At 49.9% G+C, this 19,030-nt stretch overlaps 6 protein-coding genes across 6 annotated transcripts; 1 reads left to right on the top strand and 5 right to left on the bottom strand.

Moving 5' to 3' along the window:
• Positions 1 to 795: 795 nt before the first annotated feature.
• On the bottom strand, positions 796 to 1,373 carry AKAW2_21164S (ubiquitin-conjugating enzyme E2; the record flags this gene model as incomplete). The annotated part of the gene is made up of 2 exons (XM_041685958.1): positions 796 to 1,079; positions 1,175 to 1,373. The coding sequence occupies 2 exons, from the start codon at positions 1,371 to 1,373 to the stop codon at positions 796 to 798; spliced, it is 483 nt and encodes a 160-aa protein (XP_041539990.1).
• Positions 1,374 to 2,340: 967 nt separating this feature from the next.
• On the bottom strand, positions 2,341 to 4,143 carry AKAW2_21163S (serine/threonine-protein kinase; the record flags this gene model as incomplete). Its single annotated transcript, XM_041685956.1, has 5 exons — positions 2,341 to 3,143; positions 3,214 to 3,370; positions 3,423 to 3,630; positions 3,702 to 3,753; positions 4,137 to 4,143. 5 exons carry the CDS (start codon positions 4,141 to 4,143, stop codon positions 2,341 to 2,343), a joined length of 1,227 nt encoding a protein of 408 aa, XP_041539989.1.
• Positions 4,144 to 5,871: 1,728 nt separating this feature from the next.
• On the bottom strand, positions 5,872 to 6,867 carry AKAW2_21162S (uncharacterized protein; the record flags this gene model as incomplete). The annotated part of the gene is made up of 2 exons (XM_041685955.1): positions 5,872 to 6,237; positions 6,295 to 6,867. The coding sequence occupies 2 exons, from the start codon at positions 6,865 to 6,867 to the stop codon at positions 5,872 to 5,874; spliced, it is 939 nt and encodes a 312-aa protein (XP_041539988.1).
• A 946-nt stretch (positions 6,868 to 7,813) lies between these two features.
• Positions 7,814 to 10,559, bottom strand: AKAW2_21161S (putative serine/threonine protein kinase; the record flags this gene model as incomplete). The annotated part of the gene is made up of 4 exons (XM_041685954.1): positions 7,814 to 9,661; positions 9,709 to 9,878; positions 9,927 to 10,041; positions 10,119 to 10,559. The coding sequence occupies 4 exons, from the start codon at positions 10,557 to 10,559 to the stop codon at positions 7,814 to 7,816; spliced, it is 2,574 nt and encodes an 857-aa protein (XP_041539987.1).
• A 2,764-nt stretch (positions 10,560 to 13,323) lies between these two features.
• On the bottom strand, positions 13,324 to 15,283 carry ARO8_1 (aminotransferase-like domain-containing protein; the record flags this gene model as incomplete). The annotated part of the gene is made up of 7 exons (XM_041685953.1): positions 13,324 to 13,578; positions 13,636 to 14,460; positions 14,520 to 14,596; positions 14,654 to 14,864; positions 14,922 to 14,953; positions 15,004 to 15,040; positions 15,122 to 15,283. The coding sequence occupies 7 exons, from the start codon at positions 15,281 to 15,283 to the stop codon at positions 13,324 to 13,326; spliced, it is 1,599 nt and encodes a 532-aa protein (XP_041539986.1).
• A 2,183-nt stretch (positions 15,284 to 17,466) lies between these two features.
• On the top strand, positions 17,467 to 18,531 carry AKAW2_21159A (amidohydrolase family protein; the record flags this gene model as incomplete). The annotated part of the gene is made up of 1 exon (XM_041685952.1): positions 17,467 to 18,531. One exon carries the CDS (start codon positions 17,467 to 17,469, stop codon positions 18,529 to 18,531), a length of 1,065 nt encoding a protein of 354 aa, XP_041539985.1.
• Between the last annotated feature and the right edge of the window lie 499 nt (positions 18,532 to 19,030).

Below are 19,030 nucleotides of genomic sequence, written 5' to 3'. Positions count from 1 at the left end.
AAGTTGCAGATATACCAAGAGAAAGATTAATTGTCTCTACTATTACCATCACAATTCGGCTTGTGTGCGAGTTTGTGTAACAGGTCCACCTTTGGGCTATGGCGATCTCCCCAAAAACCAGGTTCAACCTGCTGTACCAATGTCCTTTTGCTTGTTACTTTGCTTTATGGCGTTGAACTTTTTCCTTTGTATCTGTGTCGCTGATGTTGCTTCCGTCGACTGTGTCTGTCTGTCCTCCTCCCCCTTTTTTCTTTCTTTCCTCCTTGTTCTCTCTTCCATAAACCCTGTGTATAGTGACTCAAAACATCGAGTATGATTTTGGATTTGGTGCAGTAGTAGAAGTAGTAGTAGTTTATGGTAAGTAAACGTGACAATTTTAGATGTAACCATAGGGTCAATTTTCAGGTGTTTTTGTACGGAAGAGAGTGTGTAGCGAAATATGTATATGTATGTATGTTGTAATATATAAGACAGGAGATGTAACTGTGTAAAGAAAAGAGTAAACAAGAAAAAAAAAATAAAAAAATGAAAAATAAAACCCACACGTAAATGCATTTCATGCATAATACCAACGCTCCATCCGGAAATCCAGTTAAACTCCTTGTTCGCCTTGATAAGAATCAAGCAAGCAAGCAAGCAAGAAAAGCAAATAGCGAAACAAAAGAGGAACATGAATATGATGTGATGAGATGGAAATGGGAATGGAAGATCAAGATCACGCGCCAATATCAATGCAACCACCACCACCACCACCACCACCACCACCACCGATTTCACCTCCCCCTCCCCAGAACACTATACATTATCATCATCATAATGGAAATTGATATCCCTAGGTCTCCTCCGATTATACGACACAAAGTCACTATCACCGGGAGGTCGCTCATTGCGCGAATTCGCCGTCAACATGCTTTGAATACTCATGCAGACGCTCTCGACCGTCTGTACGGGTGACCAGCCTGCCGAGCTGAGCAAATCGAGACATATTATGCCGTTGCTGTAGATGTGTGGGTGAATGGGGATGGGACGGGGGTGGTCAGAGGTGGGTGGGCATTCGATGAATTGGACTTCGGGGGGTTCTATTGCAATTTGTCAAAAATAATGCGTTAGTATTGGTTTCATAATTTGAGGAAGGACTGTGGGAAAAAATTGTAATTGTGGGGGGTAACAATACCGATTGGGTACTTATTGCTGAAGGTGAATTTGAGTCGGTATGTCTCGTTCTGGTAGAGTGGGTTGGAGTCGAGGACTTTGATGTCCATTTGCCATTCCTCGAGGTTGTCGGACTTGACGATTGTGATCCCGGGGGGAAGGTGGTCTTTCATCTGTGGTGGGAGGGGGTTAGTTGATTTTTTTTGAGGGAATGGCGCCATTGGAGTGTAGATATTGGTTGTGATAGATCTGGTAGGGTGAATGCTGCAGGAATGGATTACCTTTAGGAGCTCCTGTATGTAGATTTGTGTTAGTTGCAATGGTCGAGATGATGAGCGGGGTGGTAGGTGGCATGATGACTTACCTTGCTCAGGCGCTTGCCGGCAAACATGGTGGGCAGAGCGCCTCTTCAAGGCAGAAGTGACAGTCGGTTTATTGAAGATTGCTCAGGGAAGATCTGGTGGGTATTAGTTGGCCAGCCTTGTCGGGAAGGAATTGTCAGATCGTGGAGGCGCACAGATGTATGACGTCTACAACTTAGGGCGGGGCGATCGACGAGACGGCGGATGAGTTGTTGGACGGGGCGGGCGCAGTGATAGATTGAGAAGTCACAGTGCTAAGAGATCTAGTAGTAGTGAATGCCCGAGAGAAGTCTGAGTGAAGAGAGACTGAAGAGGGGAACATGAAAGAGAGGGGACAGGAAGTTACTTAAAGAGGGCCGCGATGGTATCTCCGGGCGATCATCTGCTGGCGGTGGCTGACGGGGCCGCACGCCATCACCTGATTGGCCCGGACCGATCACGCTGGGGACATCCCCCACGTGATATCCCGGCATCTGATTTGGTCATGATTAGACTGTTGTTTCTACTTGCCTGATCACAATTTGGAGGCAATTACATCGATGCGAGTCATCTACATGCGGCGTATAGTTGGAAGATCAGGTCAAGCCGAATATGAATTCAGATCACAGAAAGGAATATTATCTCCGTAAACCGAAGCCTCCATTAAAGTCCCATCTCGTTCAGCAAACCAAGAAACAGCAAAAAGAATACGCCAGATCAGTATATGGATGGGGAATCATCGAAAGTTATTCACAGAAAACAGTTCAGTGATGGTCCGTGACCCAACAAGAATGGAACCGGTGCAGCAGCAGAAAGCAAGTCTCTATCAACGCCATCCGATCAGACCTCATGCATGGGTGGTCCGCTCACGAGCTTCGCGCTCAACCTTCTCGCGCTCTTCGTTCTCCTTCACCTCACGGACCTTCGCGAGCACAACTTCACGGAAGATGGCGCCGCGGGCGATCTTGCTCAGACTGCGCTTCTTCGTGCCGGTCGCCTCGCCCTCCGCTGGCGCGGAATCGGACTTGCCATTGGGCGAGAGTTGAGGGAAGGGCGTCGTGCCAGATGCCTTCTCTGCCATTTCCACCGGGCTGGGGATGTCCTCATCGTCTTCCTGCATCTTGAGGGCCTCAATGCGGTTCGCCAGCTTGATGATTTCGATGCCTCGGCGAAGACGAGAGCGGGCAATGTAGGCACGGATCTCGGGCAGCAAGTCGCGGTCGCTGGCCGATTCACCGGTCAACCAGGTGTGCTTCAAGGCCTCATCGGATGTGACACGCTTGGAAGGATCGGGCTGCAACAGGGTGAGGATGAAGTCCTTGGCGTCCTGGGAAACATCGCGCCAGTAGCGCTCGTGGAAGATGATCTTTCCGCTCCGGCACTCTTCAATCAAGTCGGACAGGTTCTCGGAGCGGAAGGGGGAGTAACCGCAAAGCAGGGTGTAGGTGATGACACCGAGGGACCACATATCGACGGCCTTACCGTGACCCTGCTTGAGCATGACCTCTGGGGCGGCGTAGCCGAAGGAGCCCGCCATGCTGGTCAGGACCTCGCTCGGGCTATCCAGCATCTTGGCAATACCGAAATCTGCGAGGACCAGAGGGGAATGGGGGTCGGGACCAAGGTAGAGAAGGTTTTCGGGTTTCAGGTCTAGTCAGAGTGGATGCCAAGATCAGTCCAAGTCCTTGAAAGTGAACAATTGACGATATATAGGACATACCTCGGTGAACGATATTGCGTTCGTGCAGGTAGTGAACGGCGCCCAGCACCTGGCGAATGGTCTGAGAGGCATCCTTTTCGGTGAACTTGCCGTACTCGCAAATCCGGTCGAACAGCTCACCACCAGTGGCCAGCTGTGTGACAATGTAGAATTTATCCTGCCATATCGTTAGACAGGGGACCGTCTAGAGTATCCTTGATGCAACCGACCTTCGATTCGAACCAATCGACGAAATGGACAATGTTGGGATGGTCGAGAGCCTGAAGCATCTCTAGTTCATCGTAGACCATGCGTTCGTTGCCCCGGACATTCTTCTTCAGGATGATCTTGATGGCGACCTTTCCCTTGCTGCTGTCGGCCTCACGAACGATACCGTACGTACCAGCGCCGAGTGTGCGTCCGAACTTGTAGTGGGACCTGCAACGGGTTGCACAGCGGTTATTATATGTCTGCAGATGTAAGGGGAAGCGAGGAGGATCCTATCGTACTTTTTCTCGTAGCTTTCGGGCTGTCCCGACAGCTTGTTGAGCATATTATGGACTGTGAAATCACCCATTGGTCAGCGCTTGGACTTGCAGAAACGGAGAGAACTGGTATAGCCGCTCAATAAAATCACCAGAGAGGTGGACGGGTGCAAGCAGGGCAAGTAGTGATGGGACGATCGAACCGAAGAGCCAGAACAGGATGAGAATGCCACCTGCATGGACGCAATGGCCCCAGGTGATGGTGGAAATAAGAGACAAAGACATGGCTCATGAAAGACATGAGGCTGCCGTTCCGGGAGCGATAGCACAGAAACCAATCAATGGCTGTCAATGGCAAGCTGGGCTAATGAAAGTGTATGCCATCGTGGAATGAACGAATGGCTGATCGGCGACGAAAGAAAAACAAGAGAAGGGAAACGAAGAAAGGTCAAGACCTACAACTCATGGTGACTGGAGTAGAAGGGCCTTAGTGAAGGCCCTAGGAAGGGGGGTTAATCCGTGAGTAGTAGTAGTGTGCGGTGGGCTCGAGACCAGCGAGCGCGAAGCTGAATGGGAACCCCGCACGTGAGGGAGGTTGGTAGCGGGGCGATTCGAAAGTGTCAAGATCGCGAAAGTCGCGTTTGTGAGAAATCGAGGACGAAGGTTGAAAAACAGAAACCTGGGGGAGGAAGACGGAAGAAGTAAGTATTTGGTGGGATTAACTTCCGTACACGAGCAGCGACAGTGTCCGTGTGGAGGGTGGGAGGGGGGAAGGCTGATTGATGGTGGGTAAATCCCTCCATCCACCGATAGGGGGTAGAAAAAAAAGACCAAGTAACTAACTGGGTAAACACACGGTACCTGATCGGGGGGTCGCTGCTTATCGCACGTGCAAGACTCTGGCAGGCAAGACAAAGCAAGGCAATGCAATGCGCTGTTGTTGTCGGTCGGAAAGGAAAAAAAGGAAGGAGGCTAAACAGTTGATAGACAGCTGAAACTGGACCAGAAGAGAAGAAGAAAGGGAATAATAAATCTGGTTAAGGAGGGGGGAAAAGAGAGCGAGAAAAAAGGTCAAGTTCTGGCCCGGCGATAGAGTTTAACCCATTAATCCCATGGCTGCCCAGCACAGCCACGGGGGGGGTTTCTCTCAGCGGGGCTCAATCTCGAAGGGAAATCCTATCTATAGGGATTGGATGGTGGAGGTCGGAGTGATGGAGCGGCCACGCAAGGCTGATGCTCCTCCAGGCAGCGCATTTTAGTAGGCTTAGGCTGATCCATGGATGCAGGTGTCCCATAGTCACAATTAGTTAGGTATGGTGTTCAATTACTACATAATGCAGTGTAATTCGGGTCTAAATATCCGTCTGGTATTGACACATTGTTCAAGTTCACAGCCTGATGCTTTTTACATGATCATGACCATCACATTGCATGCAAGTGATATATTCTGGTACTAGAGTTTTTCGCCCTGAAAAATGAGGGAATCTAGAATAAAAAGCGGCTTAGGGTGAAACGGGCCCCCAAATCTGAAATCGGCCAGCGGGCCAATGCTGACACGCCTTTCTCCTCCAGGCTGAAACATTGCCGACAGTCAGTCCCTGGAGCTAATTATTTTGGCGCTTTGTGCCTTGGGCACCAGCCACACACCAGAAGAAAAGAAACAGAATGAAGAATGTCGTATTCGTTTTGACTATTTTTTCTTCACTCCGAGTCTTCGAACTGAGACATATTGGTCACAATATAAAAGGGGCTATGTCCGCCAAGTTTCTGATACTAACTAATTTTTTTTTTGTTTTGGCCCCCTTTAAGGGATTGGCGCGGAGATGCAGCCTAAAATCTCATCTGGGATGCTTAGCCGGATTGACGCCGGTTCATTGGATCACCGTCTAGCCCTGACAGGCTGACTGACGGCCTGCTCTCTTCGGATGATTCCTGTCGTTCTCCACTCGGGCTGAATGCAGGTTTGCTGGGCTAGCCTCGTGGAAACTCCAGTTAGTTAGCTAGTTTCCTTGATTACTTACTACGTGGGCTTGATTAGGCTGTCTGACTTGCGACTTCAACCTGAAGGAGGCTCAACCAATTCATTGAGCACCTGTTTTACAATAATGGGTATAATGACACTAACAAACATCCTATCATAAACCATAACTAACACCAAACTCCCCTAAACCATCATGGCCATCATGGATCAATCTCAAGATCTTCCCAAATACAATTCATCCAACACTCGCCCACAATACTCCCGATAATAGCCCTCCCCCTTCCATCCACTTCTCTGTCCCCGGATTCCCACTGTCTGCCATCCATCCCTTCGCAATCTCGCAATTCGTTGCTCTATACTCTCCTTGACCCCAAACGAAGACTTTCCGCTTCCAATGTCATCGCCGTCAGCAACATGCTTCTCCTTGACCGGACTAAAGCTCCAAAAGGATCCAGAGCGTCGCATTCCCTTGGACATGCGCCGTGCATACTGCATCTCAGCCACGTCCGTGATCATTCTATGCAGCGTGGTGATACTGGACGTGACCTGCTGACGGAGGAAATCGATTGTTGTGTTGGTCTGTAGTTCGCCTTTGTAAGCTGGTGTCTTGACTGAGTGCCACGTTTGTATACCAACTTCCTTCTTGGGACCTGTACAGATAGACGCAGAAGTAGTGGGGGCAGCAATCCTCAACGGCAATGGCAACGACACCCCAACTCCTGCCTTAGCCACACCCATAGCATGGCCCTCACCCTCGGAACCCTGCAGAGAGCTACTCCCTCCAACCGACTCCCCAGACACCTTCCGCACCTTCAATGGCGAAGGAACAAGACCACGCTCATCCCCATCCTCAATTCCCTCTCCACCTTCATCGAAAAACGACACCTCACTATACGTCGAGATAGTGGTGTTGGTATAATCGAAGCTATTGTCACTCTCCCCCGAGAATAGCATCTCTTCCTCTTCCTCATCCAATTTCCCACCATCTCCCCCACCATAATCATAATCAGGACGACGATGGTACTCCACAAACGGATCACCATCTTCCTCACACATCAGCACCCCACTGCCACCATCCCAGCCACCCTGCACCTCCTCCAGGACACCCCCACAAACCCCAAACCACTCCACAGCAGCCTGCAAAAGAGGCAATTTCTGACCGGAGAACTGATGGGCCGCAAGACCCATCCCTTCATATGAAACAGCCATGTAGAATGTGAGATAAGTTCTGTATATCTATACCCCACACAAACACCATCCGATCATTGGGAGAATCTTGTTAGCACATGATCTCATAGAGATTTCGAAGTAATATATATTCTCGTAGTTAGGAAAGAAAAAAATAAAAGGAAAGAGATAGGATAGGATAAAATAGTCTTGACTGTACCGGCTGCTCCGTTAGAGACAAATGTTCTGCTGCGTGGGCGATGCATTGGCGGTAGTGGTGAGAGGTATAGAGGTTTTTGATTGTGCGGAGGGTGAGGGTCCAATTTGTGGTTCCTGATATTTTGGTTCTTGGTGTGGTTGTTGGGTGGGAGGTTGGAGATGGAGATGGAGATGGGGTTGAGGATGTAGTTGATCGAGTGGTCATTTTGGTTTGGATGTGTATGTCTATATGAACATATGGTTAAAGGTTGTTGATTGTCAGTTAAGTCATGGGGTTACTAAGTCCCGAAGGTGTTGAAGGAGAATGATTAGGAGTCGTTGCTTTGAAGTTAGATAACGGATATAGAAATGGCAATGAGATGCATCCACCTCATGACGCGCGTCACGTCTGGACGTGACGAGGTTGAGTTTCGTGTCGAGCCACGAGGGTCGGGATTATACAGTAGTTATCTACACCTTGATCGTGATTGCAATGTTTGTTGATAAGATATTGTTGCAGTGGGTTCCTATACGTAAGTTGGGCCTGACCGGCAGTGAATGCTGAAGACTCATTACGACAGGCTGTCAAACTGACAGCATACATCAGATACTATGGTTTCCTTATGACTGCAGAAATTCAATTTACATCATTTTGCTCAACCGTATCATCCAGCACGAACACCGAAATATGCCCAACAGCCCTCAACGACAAGTGCTTTTACCAGTCAGAAACCGTACGACGCCAGCAGTCCGAGATGTTCTTTTTTGAAACCAGCCAAAGACTAACCACCTACTCAGCCTCTGGTTTGACCTCCTCTTTCACCTCCGGACCAAGTTTGACTCTAGATAAAGCCTGTCCGGTGGAATTCAACGAGTCAATGAAGCTTTCTAACAGTCGATCCAACTCCCCAGCTATCGCGTGGTCGTTCGCACCAGCCATGAAGAGCTCAAGCTGAGGCAGAGGGAGCTCGGGGAACAGGATCGGCTCTCCATCGTCAGTGGTGAGCGAAGGAAAATTGGTCCGAGCCGTAGGCAAAGAGTCCGATACGGAGGAACTAGCAGACGGGACGAAGGGGAGGCTGAGGTCGATGCTTTTGGTGGGGATTGCGGTCGGGAAGGGTTCAGACAAAGAGGGATCGTCCGTGTTCTCAGAAGGCTTCTGCCAAACGTCATCCGTCTCCTCTTCTTCATCTGGACCAGGGCCGTCCATAATGATGGACTGGTCGTAGTTAGGATACTTGAACGTATTCAGCAACTGGGGATATTCAGGACTTTTTGGGTCCGCGGGCGCCTGACTGGGTGGTGTGGAAGGTCGATCAAAGCGAAAGGGGTCATAGTCAGTCTCAGATCCATTGGACTCGCCGGATCGAGACGTAGATGGCCGGGAGTCCCCGGGCTCACCAATACTAGAGCGCCGGACTGTGGCTGAAGGTTGGCTCTCCACAATCGGTGCCTTCAGTGTATCATACTGGCTAGTATCCGTAAAGCTGTCGCTGCTGGCGCCCCCATCATTTGCCGGAGCTGTCATGACGGGGAATGTCCATTCCATAGTTGCTCGTTTATCGGATGTGTCGGGCTCAGCCGGCTTTGTCTCTGGTTCTGGTGGGCTGGCTGGCTCAGCCTCCTCCGTTGGAGGTTGCATGAACACAGGAAACTTCCAGTCCATTGTAGGAGGACGAGGCCCAGTCTGGGGCTGGAATGTCATATCTTCGGAGCCCCGGTTGCTACTCACACCGCTGCTGGACGAACGCGAACGGCCTTCAACAGAGTTCCGGTGCTGACGTCCACTCGTCCGATTCGCTCGAATAGTATCCGCATCGGCAAGTTGAAATGGCTGGGCTGAGGTTGCTCCGGCAGCATAGTGTGAAGAATCAAAGGAGCCAATGTCAATATCAATAAATGTCGAGGTGACTGATGATCGATCGGTATCAGTGCGAAGCGGAAGATCCGACGTAGGGGCTTTTGGCTCGATTGGGACGAAGTCATTCTTGGTTTCATACTTGTAGCTTGGCTTGTCTTCATCGAAGAGACCCTCCATCGCCGCAGCTCCCCGACGCACACGCTCGTCAAAGTTTGCTTTGTCCTCCGGCGTCATGTCCTTGTCCGATCCGTCCTCAGATGATTCATGATCCGAGCTAGGCACCGTGGTTGGACTAATTTGATCTTCCATCTCCGCCAGAGAGGCGGCCAGTTGGTCAAGATCAATAACTGAGAAGCGACGCTCGAAACCATCTGTCGTACTAAAGTTCCAGTCCTCTTCATAATCTTGTTTCTTGCCGGGGATTTCTGCAGCAGCAGCACCTCCAGGGTGGAAGAGAGAAATGCGCTGACCACCACGCTGTGACCATTGATAATAGATGCGGACCAGCTCGCTGAGGGACGCAGTAGGATATGCGTCCTCAGTATCAGCAACGTAAGGGTGTGTCAATATATCTGCCATACCAGGGCGAGTGACCGGGTTGGATTCCAGGGCAAATGAAACGATGCTCTTAAGACCGTCGCTATATTTATCGGTGTCCAGCTTCGGAGTGTTGCGAGTGATCTGTCTGCCGATCTGCATACGTTCGCGAAGATTCGAGTTAGGGGGATTGCCCGTGGCAAATTCAAACAGGGTACAACCGTAGGCCCAAACATCAATCTATAGCAGTCAGTATGAAAAAGTTCACTTGAAGGCGTAGATCTCACCTCACTACCGTACTTGTGGGCTTCACCGCGAGTCGCAAACATCTCGGGCGGCATCCAGTGTGGTGTCCCAATCCAAGTGGACCGCTTGTCCATCTGAGATTGAAGCACTCCGGCGACACCAAAGTCACAAATTTGCAGCCTTCCCTCCTCGTGGATCAAGATATTGGCAGCTTTAGATAGTCAGTCGCAAGCCCGGTAGCTTTAAGGTAGTTGCCTACCTTTGATATCTCTGTGGATGACGCCGGCATCATGAATGGCGCGTAACCCAGCAGCAAGCTCCCGAGCGATAGGGATGATAAACTTTTCCTCAAGCCGGTCGCCGGTCGCTCGCATCTGCAGTAGAATGACATTAGTACACAGATAGATAATATGCTTACGAAGGCAGAGAATGGCAAGAGGAATGCACGCACCAAGGTTCTAACACTACCACCAGGGCAGTATTCGCAAACCAGCCATAGTTGGGAGTGGATGGAGATTGCCTCGATTAGTTCGTTGATGTTCCTCGCACCCGCGTCCTTGACCTGCTTCATCACCCTAATTTCGTGGATAAAGTCCTTGATTGACTCATCTCTGAAGTCACGAACAGTTTGATAGTCCACAGAATCGATATCCATCACCTTGATGGCAACGACCTTACTGGAGGGAAGCTGGTGGCCTTTGTAGACGCGTCCGTATGATCCCTTTCCGATCAACTCCTCGAATTCATAAGGGGGTGTGTTTGTTTTGGCTCTGCGGCACATTTCTCGGACAGCAACACCCTGTTCACGAGCAAGCTTTATGGCTTCGGCCTTATGCTTGGAGAGGGCAGCCACCGCCGGGTCCAAAAAGCGCGATCCACGTGAGGGATCCATGGTGGAATCGGAATGCTCTGAGGGTAGCGGATGATCTTGTAAGCCACTGGGGGAATCAACTGGTTGTTGACAGATAGAAGGCTGGCGGGGCCGGATGAAGGTCTCGGGACTAGGATGATTCCCAGCGTCCAAGGGTACAAAGGGGAGAGTAGGTTGGGCACCTGGAGACTCACAATCAAATGCTGGAAAACACTCAGTAGGAGAGACAGGCGTGATGGGAGGACCGAGAGGGTTTCCAGGGGAAAGGAAATTCACCGGAGGAAATTGAGGTGGAGTGTGGATGAAGGGTGGAGAGAGGGGGGAGGAAGGGTCCCAGTAGTAGCCTGTGGGAGCTCCACAAACACCTTGTGCAAACGGTAAGACTTGAGCTCGACGATGTTCGTAGGAATTGGGGAAGTGGGTGGATAAGGGAGCAATGGTAAGGGGAGGCACGCTGTTTAAGAACGGGTCAGCAAGGGTCAATCTCGATGGTGCCGGTCTTTCTTCTTCTTCCTTGGACCGTCCTGGCCAAAAGAGGTTCTGAAGAGCCAAACCAATCTTGGAGTCCGAGCCTCCAGTACGCGGCGAGTGTCTGTGGAAGTTACGACCAAAAGGGTAAGTGTGCGAACGGAAGAGTCGCCTTCGACGGAGAGAGTCGCCCGCCTTGGTGGCACGTGCTTCAACTGGAGATTGTTCGTCCGGTGTTTTCGAGGTGGCCTTCCTGCCGAAAAATGGCAGTCGTTCTCGCCTACTGCTGCCTGAGCGCTGGTGGGTTCGGTAAACCGGTTGCTCACTCGCGCTCTTCTTATGCAACAGGCCCCGTTGCCGACGGTTATTTCCGTCCTCGAACAGACCCTCTTTTGGGCCTATATAATGTTTAGCTCTTTCCAAACTCGAGTCAGAATTGGACGGAAACTTACTATTATGCCCGTCTAGGCCCGCTACGCTGCCTTGATCACCCCCCTGGCGATACTCCTGCCAGGCTTGGGGACTGCAAGTAGATCAGCATTTATAACCAAGCAATTAGGATAATGCAAACCCGTCGACGCGTTCACAGGGCTCAAACGAGCTTGAACCTGCCATTATCAAGGATTATGCAGAAAACGACGCGACTTTTGAGAGAGAAATAACGAGGAACGAGGAAATTGCCACGGACACAGCTCATCGACAAGTCTGATGCGACGCAGAAAGACAAGCAGAAGAAGCAAGCGGCAGAAGAAGAAGAAATAACAACAGACACGGGAAGTGACCGCCCAATTCACTAACTTACATCCAAGCTAAAAATGGGAGTATCCCAATATAGAACGGATCGGATGCTGCGAGAGGCCCTAGCCGAGCGTCCCGTGTCTCATTCACGGAGCAGGAGGGCGATTCTCACTGTTGACTGATTTGCAGGAACCTATATAACCAGCCAGTGAACTACAAGGTGTTAGTTACATACTAAAACACATCATGCTGTTCCTGGGGACCTGTGATCCCAAGCACTGCGAAAGCTTATCCAGGATAGGCGCAAACTCACCTCAAATGCTGTGTTGCACTGAAGCCCAAAATGACGTGAATATAAGGCGGTGAGAGATGTAAAGAAGAAGAAGACGCTAGTTTAGTGCCAGGCAGAAACCAATTCCCCAAGGTGCTAAGCAGTCGAGCTCCAGTGAATTCGAGATATTCGATATATGGTGAAGTACACAGGCCACGTGCTATACTCTGACCAATCAGGTTCACCTTTTAGTACACCCAAGAAGTGACAATCTAAGGTATTTGAAGGTCTCTATAAATTCACAGCCTTGAGTTCACCTGCACAATTCTGTTGCATGAACAGAGAAGCCCAGATGCCAGATGCTGGAACAAATGGAATCTTCAAAGTGAAATAATCTGCATGCTGGTTAGCACTGCACCAGCTAGTATCTACAAAACAGAGCACACTATTCAAGCCAAGCAAAATGGAGATGGTGAGCACGAATGGCTTCAGATACAGACACAAAATAGCCACTGAGCCCAGGACCCAGCTTGACTAGTTAGGCATCTTGCATCCTAACCGCCTCATACCCATCACGTGACATTAAGAAACCGACGCAAGAAATCGGACGAACAGCTGTCCAGCAAGCAATTCGACCACCAAAAGACACAGAGCATAACCCTCTATTGCTATCTATAAAAAATCCCAAGACCACTCACCTACAACAAGCACCCAAGAATCCTAGGACCAAGCCAGCTGGTCTACCACAAAGCAACGAACAAGAAACCGGTCGTTCGTCAATGCAGGGGTAACGGGATCAGGGCAACGGGAAAACGGAAAGAGAAGAAAGTCTAAGGGGTATCAAGAGCTAGATGAAACAATATCAATCATAAAAAAACAAGATACATCGTCTCTCCTCTCTCGTTAGATAGTTATATGGACAATCTAAGGCAGTCGATGGAGGGTTTTGGGGCAAACGTTCGATTAAAGTTCCAGAGCGTTCGTTCGGGATAGTGTCACGCTGCTGGGTGGATCACCCGGCGGAATATTGTTTTCACGCGGTTCCGATGTCTTGGGTTTCTACCAATGTGATAGATAACAGCTGCGCAACGAAGGGAAATCATGAAATTAAGGATTTTAAAAAGACTGTTACTTATAAGAATATTCTATACAGATGTCCTTCATGATAATATTTCATGTAATGAGGAACTATACTGCGACAAAATAAACATTCAATTTGTTTACTCTATAACCGATTTCACGCTAGAATTAGGATGGGGTTATCTACTTCTTTCGTATTTACATCTTCTTAAAGAAGTCAACTGCTCTCTACAAACCGAACTGGACTCTCAGAGAATCACCGAACCGCCGAATCGCTTCAGTGATGCCCTCCGAGCTGGCAGCAGCAAACGTAGCACGGAAGAACATCTTCTCCTCGTTGACTCCAGATGCCTTGAACCAGCTGCCACGAGAGACAAGGACGCCGTTATCAATGGCAGCGAGGAACACTTCCTCTTCAATGGACTCACGAGTCTTGCCGGAAGCCAAGCCAGGGTGCTTCTTCCAATCGACCTCGATCCAGTGCTATCAGTGTGTTAGCTTATCATCTCACCAGGGAGTTAGTAGTCATAGAGTACTTACAAACATGCCTGCTGCAGGGGGAATCCACTGAGCAATTTCGCGAGGTAGGTACTGTTCACAAGCATGCATCATCGTATCACGGCGGCCAGTGTACTGCATGCGCAGGTTGATCAGCCAGTCAATGTATCCAGAGTGACCCCAGTGCTCGTCGAGAAGCTTGTAGAAAATCAACTGAGAGATACCGCTAGGGTTCTGGGCCGAGGTCTCGCAGTTCCGGATGAATCGTTCCACAACCTGATCCGCAGCGACAATCCAGCCAGCACGAGATCCAGGAGAAAGGACCTTGGAGAATGACTCGATGCGAAGGACACGTCCGTCGACATCGAGGCTCAGGTAGGATGGCACAAGGGACTTAAGGAAGTCTTCGTGGGTCGCAGGGGGCGGGACGGGCTCGCTGTCAGCACCAGCGTAGGGCTGCATCTGCAAGAAGTAGTACGGCTCATCCTCCACGATGTACACGTCGTGCTTCTGGGCGACCTTGTACACAGCCTTACGCCGTTCCGCAGACTGAGTAGCACCCGTTGGGTTCTGACCAGTGGGGATGGTGTACAGCACGTAAGGCTTGGGACCACCCCGGGCGGCTTCATCCCAGTTGCTCAGAACCTCATCAAGGGACTCGGGCAAGAGACCCTCCCCATCCATTCTGATCGGCGCCACCTTCAGTCCCAGCGGAAGCGCAGTCTCCTGGGCACTCGCAAAAGTGTACTCTTCCATCAAGATGTAGTCCCCGCGGTTGCAAAGCATGCGGAGGATCGTGTCCCACGCATACGTGCTACCTGCGGTCAAGCAGCATTGCCAATCGGCATAGGGAGGGTTGTGAATGAGCTAGTAGCGATTAGTCCATGTCACACATGTCAAAACTTGGTTGTATTGCCTCCACATACTTCGGTGTGTTCCGTCACGAACCTAAGCAACTGGGGAGTTCCCGAAGCCTGGCCATAGTTAAGGGCAACCTCCAAGTCTAATCATATGTTTGATTAGTATGCAACTTAACGCGCGGGGGCTGGAGGCAGCTAACCGAAAAGACTTTTTCCGGTGCGCACGTCACCCTTATTCGCGGTCAGAAGAGCACCGGAATTCTGAATAGCCTCCGGGGAGAAATTAGGGGCGTTGGGGACCTTGACGGAGAGCTGCTCAATGGGAAAGTATTCCGGAGAGGGAAGGCCGCCACCCAGAGAGATCAATCCGGGGTTCTTCAGGTACCGCGCAGCACCCTTCAAGGTTGAACTCTAACAAAAAGCTTCAGTATCGATGTATACCGTAACGACGTGTATAAACGGACGAACCTTCCGGGACTTGGATTCGACGGAGAAAATATCTTGCGAAAAATTAGTGATTGGCCGACATAGAGGCAATCGGACGACTTACGATCCCAGCGTTTCGATTGAGGCTTGGTGAAGCAGTGCTGGACGAGAGAACAGTAAGGGTCAGTCGGTCTTTCGCCACAGAGTATAGCTGGGTTGATGGAGGCGAAAAAATAACATACAGGGCTCTTGAACATATCACTGTTCGTAGCAGGAGCAACACCGGTGGGAACCTTTGCGCTCTTGGCTCTCAGGGCAGGGATGGCATCGACCGTCAATGGGCCGGTTGCGGCAACCGAGCCCACGTTGTTTGAGTCATTGTCCACAGCGACGGGAGGGCTCATTCTTGAGACAGGGGTCTGATTGCACGTAGTGAACTTGGGTGAATATGAAAGGCAATGAGGGTATGCACACAGTCCACACGAAAGTCAGTGTAGCAAGGTAGACGATTGAGAAAGAAATTCACAATGCAGGCGAACTGATGGCGAAACTGAGAGGGAGAATCGAGTCACGCAGGGGCGTCCGCTTTTTTCTCCGCTTAAGTGGGCGGACCGGTTCCGCCGGTAATGCATCATTGGGTCGATGGGGACCGGATTCATCCACGAGGCACGCAAAAAAGGGGCGCCATTGCTGATGAAAGGAAGGCAGAAGCAATCAGATGCCATGGAGGAGCTTCACCGCGTTTTCGTTATCTAATTTCGCTGTAGGATGCCGCAAACTGATGCGATGTGACTCTGTCGTTCACAGGGCGCGGCGGGCGGCGATAACGTAATTCGTATTCCCGATACAGTCTCCGTATGACTGGGCCTGCAAAGGTACTAAAGGCAACTTCAATCTAACTGCTTCTCAAGCAAAGAGCCATTGGTCAGTACCAGATAGCTTGGTGGAACATCGAGTAATCATTATTGTGATCCGACTTGGCCTGAAGAGAATGAGGGGAAAGCTCGAGCTGAAGCAAGGACCAACAACTGTTGCTGCCAGACAAACAGCAAGAATGCATGGAAATTAGATTACCGCTCGGGTGACAACCCCGCGCCTAGATAAGGCTATCGCCGGCATCGGACTTGCTTATCAACCCGATAAGATCTTGGTCTTGTCCCCGAATAGGCAATGGAAACGAACTATCACGACTTCTACTACTGCCTACCCACAAGTTAGTGACTAACCCGTGTACACGTCTGTCCTGAAGAGATGGAGCCCCAGCTCCTATTACTGGGTGTGACAGCCATGCCTGGTAAAGTTCAGAGGAGGTGATTCACGTGGTAAGCCTTCATTCGTTGGGTCTACCCCTCTTTCATGTGCTTTGGCAGGAGAAAAGCATGAGTCTGTGCTCACCACCAATGAAGAATTACTAAGGAAACACTATTACTCTGCCGATGTTCCCTTCATTCTCAATGCCTCTTGAGCTTAAACAGAAGTCTCTCGAATGTACACAGTCTGATGCAAACAGGATGCGGGTTTGTGTAGCTCTCTCTCCATCGGACCACCCACATACCACCACGAAGGTTTAATGAGCAACGTATGTCCTCAGATTACACGATAACAAAATTCCGTACCTTGCTTGTTAACATACGAGCCTCGACAGTTGCGTCAGGAGGAGCTCTGCCATCACAATCCTCATATTCCCTCTCAGCGTGGGATACTCGGTAGGTGACGAATCCTGGAGCTGGCTCAAGCTGGCTCAAGGTAACTCTTATGACTACCGTCAACATAATCTTCAGGCTATACATCAGAGCATATTACAACAGTCGTTATAGCTCTACCTGGAAAGAGTGATCTAGCTCTTCGATGTGACGTATCATGGGCTATTGCCCTTCTAGTTTTGGGGACTAAATCTGCTCTAATGTCGTTTGTGGTTTCCAAGCTGGGGACAACGCCAGCTACTATCCCTTGGCCAATTCCAATACAGAAGAGGATATGCCATGATCACGCTGAGATCATCAAGATCTCTTGTTGTATTCCCCTCCCTGAAGCCATCACAAGCCACTTCTCATAATCCGATTCTAGCCGGGTGAGGCCACACCCGCCACACCCAGGTCTAGATCAATGTCTCATCAGCGATGCACTCGGATGAAATAAGTATGACAGGAAGCCCCCTCATGACATTTGCTATACATAACCCTCAACTCAGACCGACTCCAAACAACATTCAATGTTATAGGCGTTGAGGCCTTGGAACAGTTACCCGAAAGTCAAATTGACATCTGGAATCAATACTCCTCTGAAACCCCTCTCCACCACCGCAATCAAGGTGAGTGCCGGCCATCTCGAACCCAATGCTACGGAGGGGAATGTTTGCGGGGAACCTTCTGTCACCGAACATCATATGGATATTTACCATGGGTTGAGCCGCGATGCAGCTAGTATATAAACCCCCTCAAAGACTCAACCAGTCGGACAGAGGATCATCTCAATCAAAGAGCATCATCTACTCTATACTTAATAACTTAATCTCTTTTGACTTTGAGACATATCTATTGCATCGCACTAGAAAACTTGAACAAGTTACCAAACCTAATAATTCAATATGCGTGGAAAAGTCGCTCTCGAAGAAGCCTTTGAGGTGAAGGGCATGGATGAGGAGATCGATGCCCAGGCAGCCCTCTACATCGCCCCCAAAGATGTTGAACGCTACAAGCGTCAAATCGTGTCTATCACGGACGAACGCTTGCAGCTGTCCGACCAGAACGGCATTGGATACACCATCCTCTCCCTGACCGTCCCGGGTATCCAGGGCATCACCGAAAAGGACAAGGCCGAGAAAAGGGCCCGCGATGTAAACAACTACATTCATGACCAGATCAAGGACCACCGTGACAGATTGGGAGCATTCGCAAATCTGTCAATGCATGATCCCCGACAGGCGGGACATGAACTTCGCCGCTGCGTGAAGGAGCTAGGCTTTCACGGAGCCTTGTTGAATGATGTTCAACATACCGGGGAAGGAGACGATGACCAACCTCTGTTTTACGATCAGCCCGACTACGATGAGTTCTGGAGAGTGGCTGTGGAGTTGGACGTCCCAGTCTACCTTCATCCTGCCGCACCCTTGCGGGATACCCAACTCTATAAGCAGACCTACGAGGACCGCAAGTATCTCATCGGACCACCCCAGAGCTACTGCAACGGAGTTGCATTGCACCTGATGGGAATCATCGTCAACGGCGTGTTCGATAGGTTCCCCAACTTGAAGATGATCATCGGGCACATGGGCGAACGCATCCCATTTGACTTCTGGCGGATGGACCACTGGGTCAAGGGTGTGACACGGCCGCTGGCAGAGAAGAACGGAGATACTGTTTGCCAGAAGGAACCCCTCTACTACTTCAGGCGCAACATCTACATCACCACCAGTGGAAATTTCAGCACCCAAAATCTGCGCTACCTGTACGAGTGGCTCGGCGATGAGCGAATGATGTTCAGCGTTGACTTCCCTTACGAGCGAATGGAGCATGGCTGCCAGTGGTACGATGATGAGGAGGAGAAAATCAAGGAGGCACTGGGTGGCCGGGACGGATATCTTCGTGTTGGCAGGGACAACGCAAGAAGGTTGTTCAAGCTCAGCAAGTTCAAGGATTGTGATGTTGTTTAATGAACTCACTGCAACTGGGAAACGATCAATATTGAAAGGCGTTTATTTGCTTAACGGGGATATTGCTTTGACCTGAACCTGGTGGGAAACACAAAATGGATATTGTACTGCATGCTATTTTTCACTAACCGAGATTGTTACACAATTTGTTATGTTACTTTCAATGAGGTGAATCTACTTGCTTTTTTCCGGAAACTGATTTCATCACTCATACACTTTGTTTGTTTCAGGAAGCCCAAGGCAAAACCACACTGGACCAAGCTCAGCACTAGATGAAGAATAGCTCCCCGTAACACGACAACATACTGTATAGACCGGTATTATGTAAATTGAAGATCATTGACTTGTCCATGGACACGTAACTATCTAGATAAAGATAAGTAGCAATTTAGCAGCAATTAGGGAGTATTCTGGAGATCGCAGAACAAATCTCACTATATATAACTAAGGCCAGAAAGGCTCACCCCTCTCAGGCCCGCTTTTTTCAGAGAGATAAGGG

The sequence above is a fragment of the Aspergillus luchuensis genome, chromosome 2, assembly GCF_016861625.1.
Source record: "Aspergillus luchuensis IFO 4308 DNA, chromosome 2, nearly complete sequence".
NCBI lineage: Eukaryota > Fungi > Ascomycota > Eurotiomycetes > Eurotiales > Aspergillaceae > Aspergillus > Aspergillus luchuensis.
The sequence above is the reverse complement of the archived record's forward strand: the minus strand, read 5'-3'. Positions and strand labels throughout refer to the sequence as shown.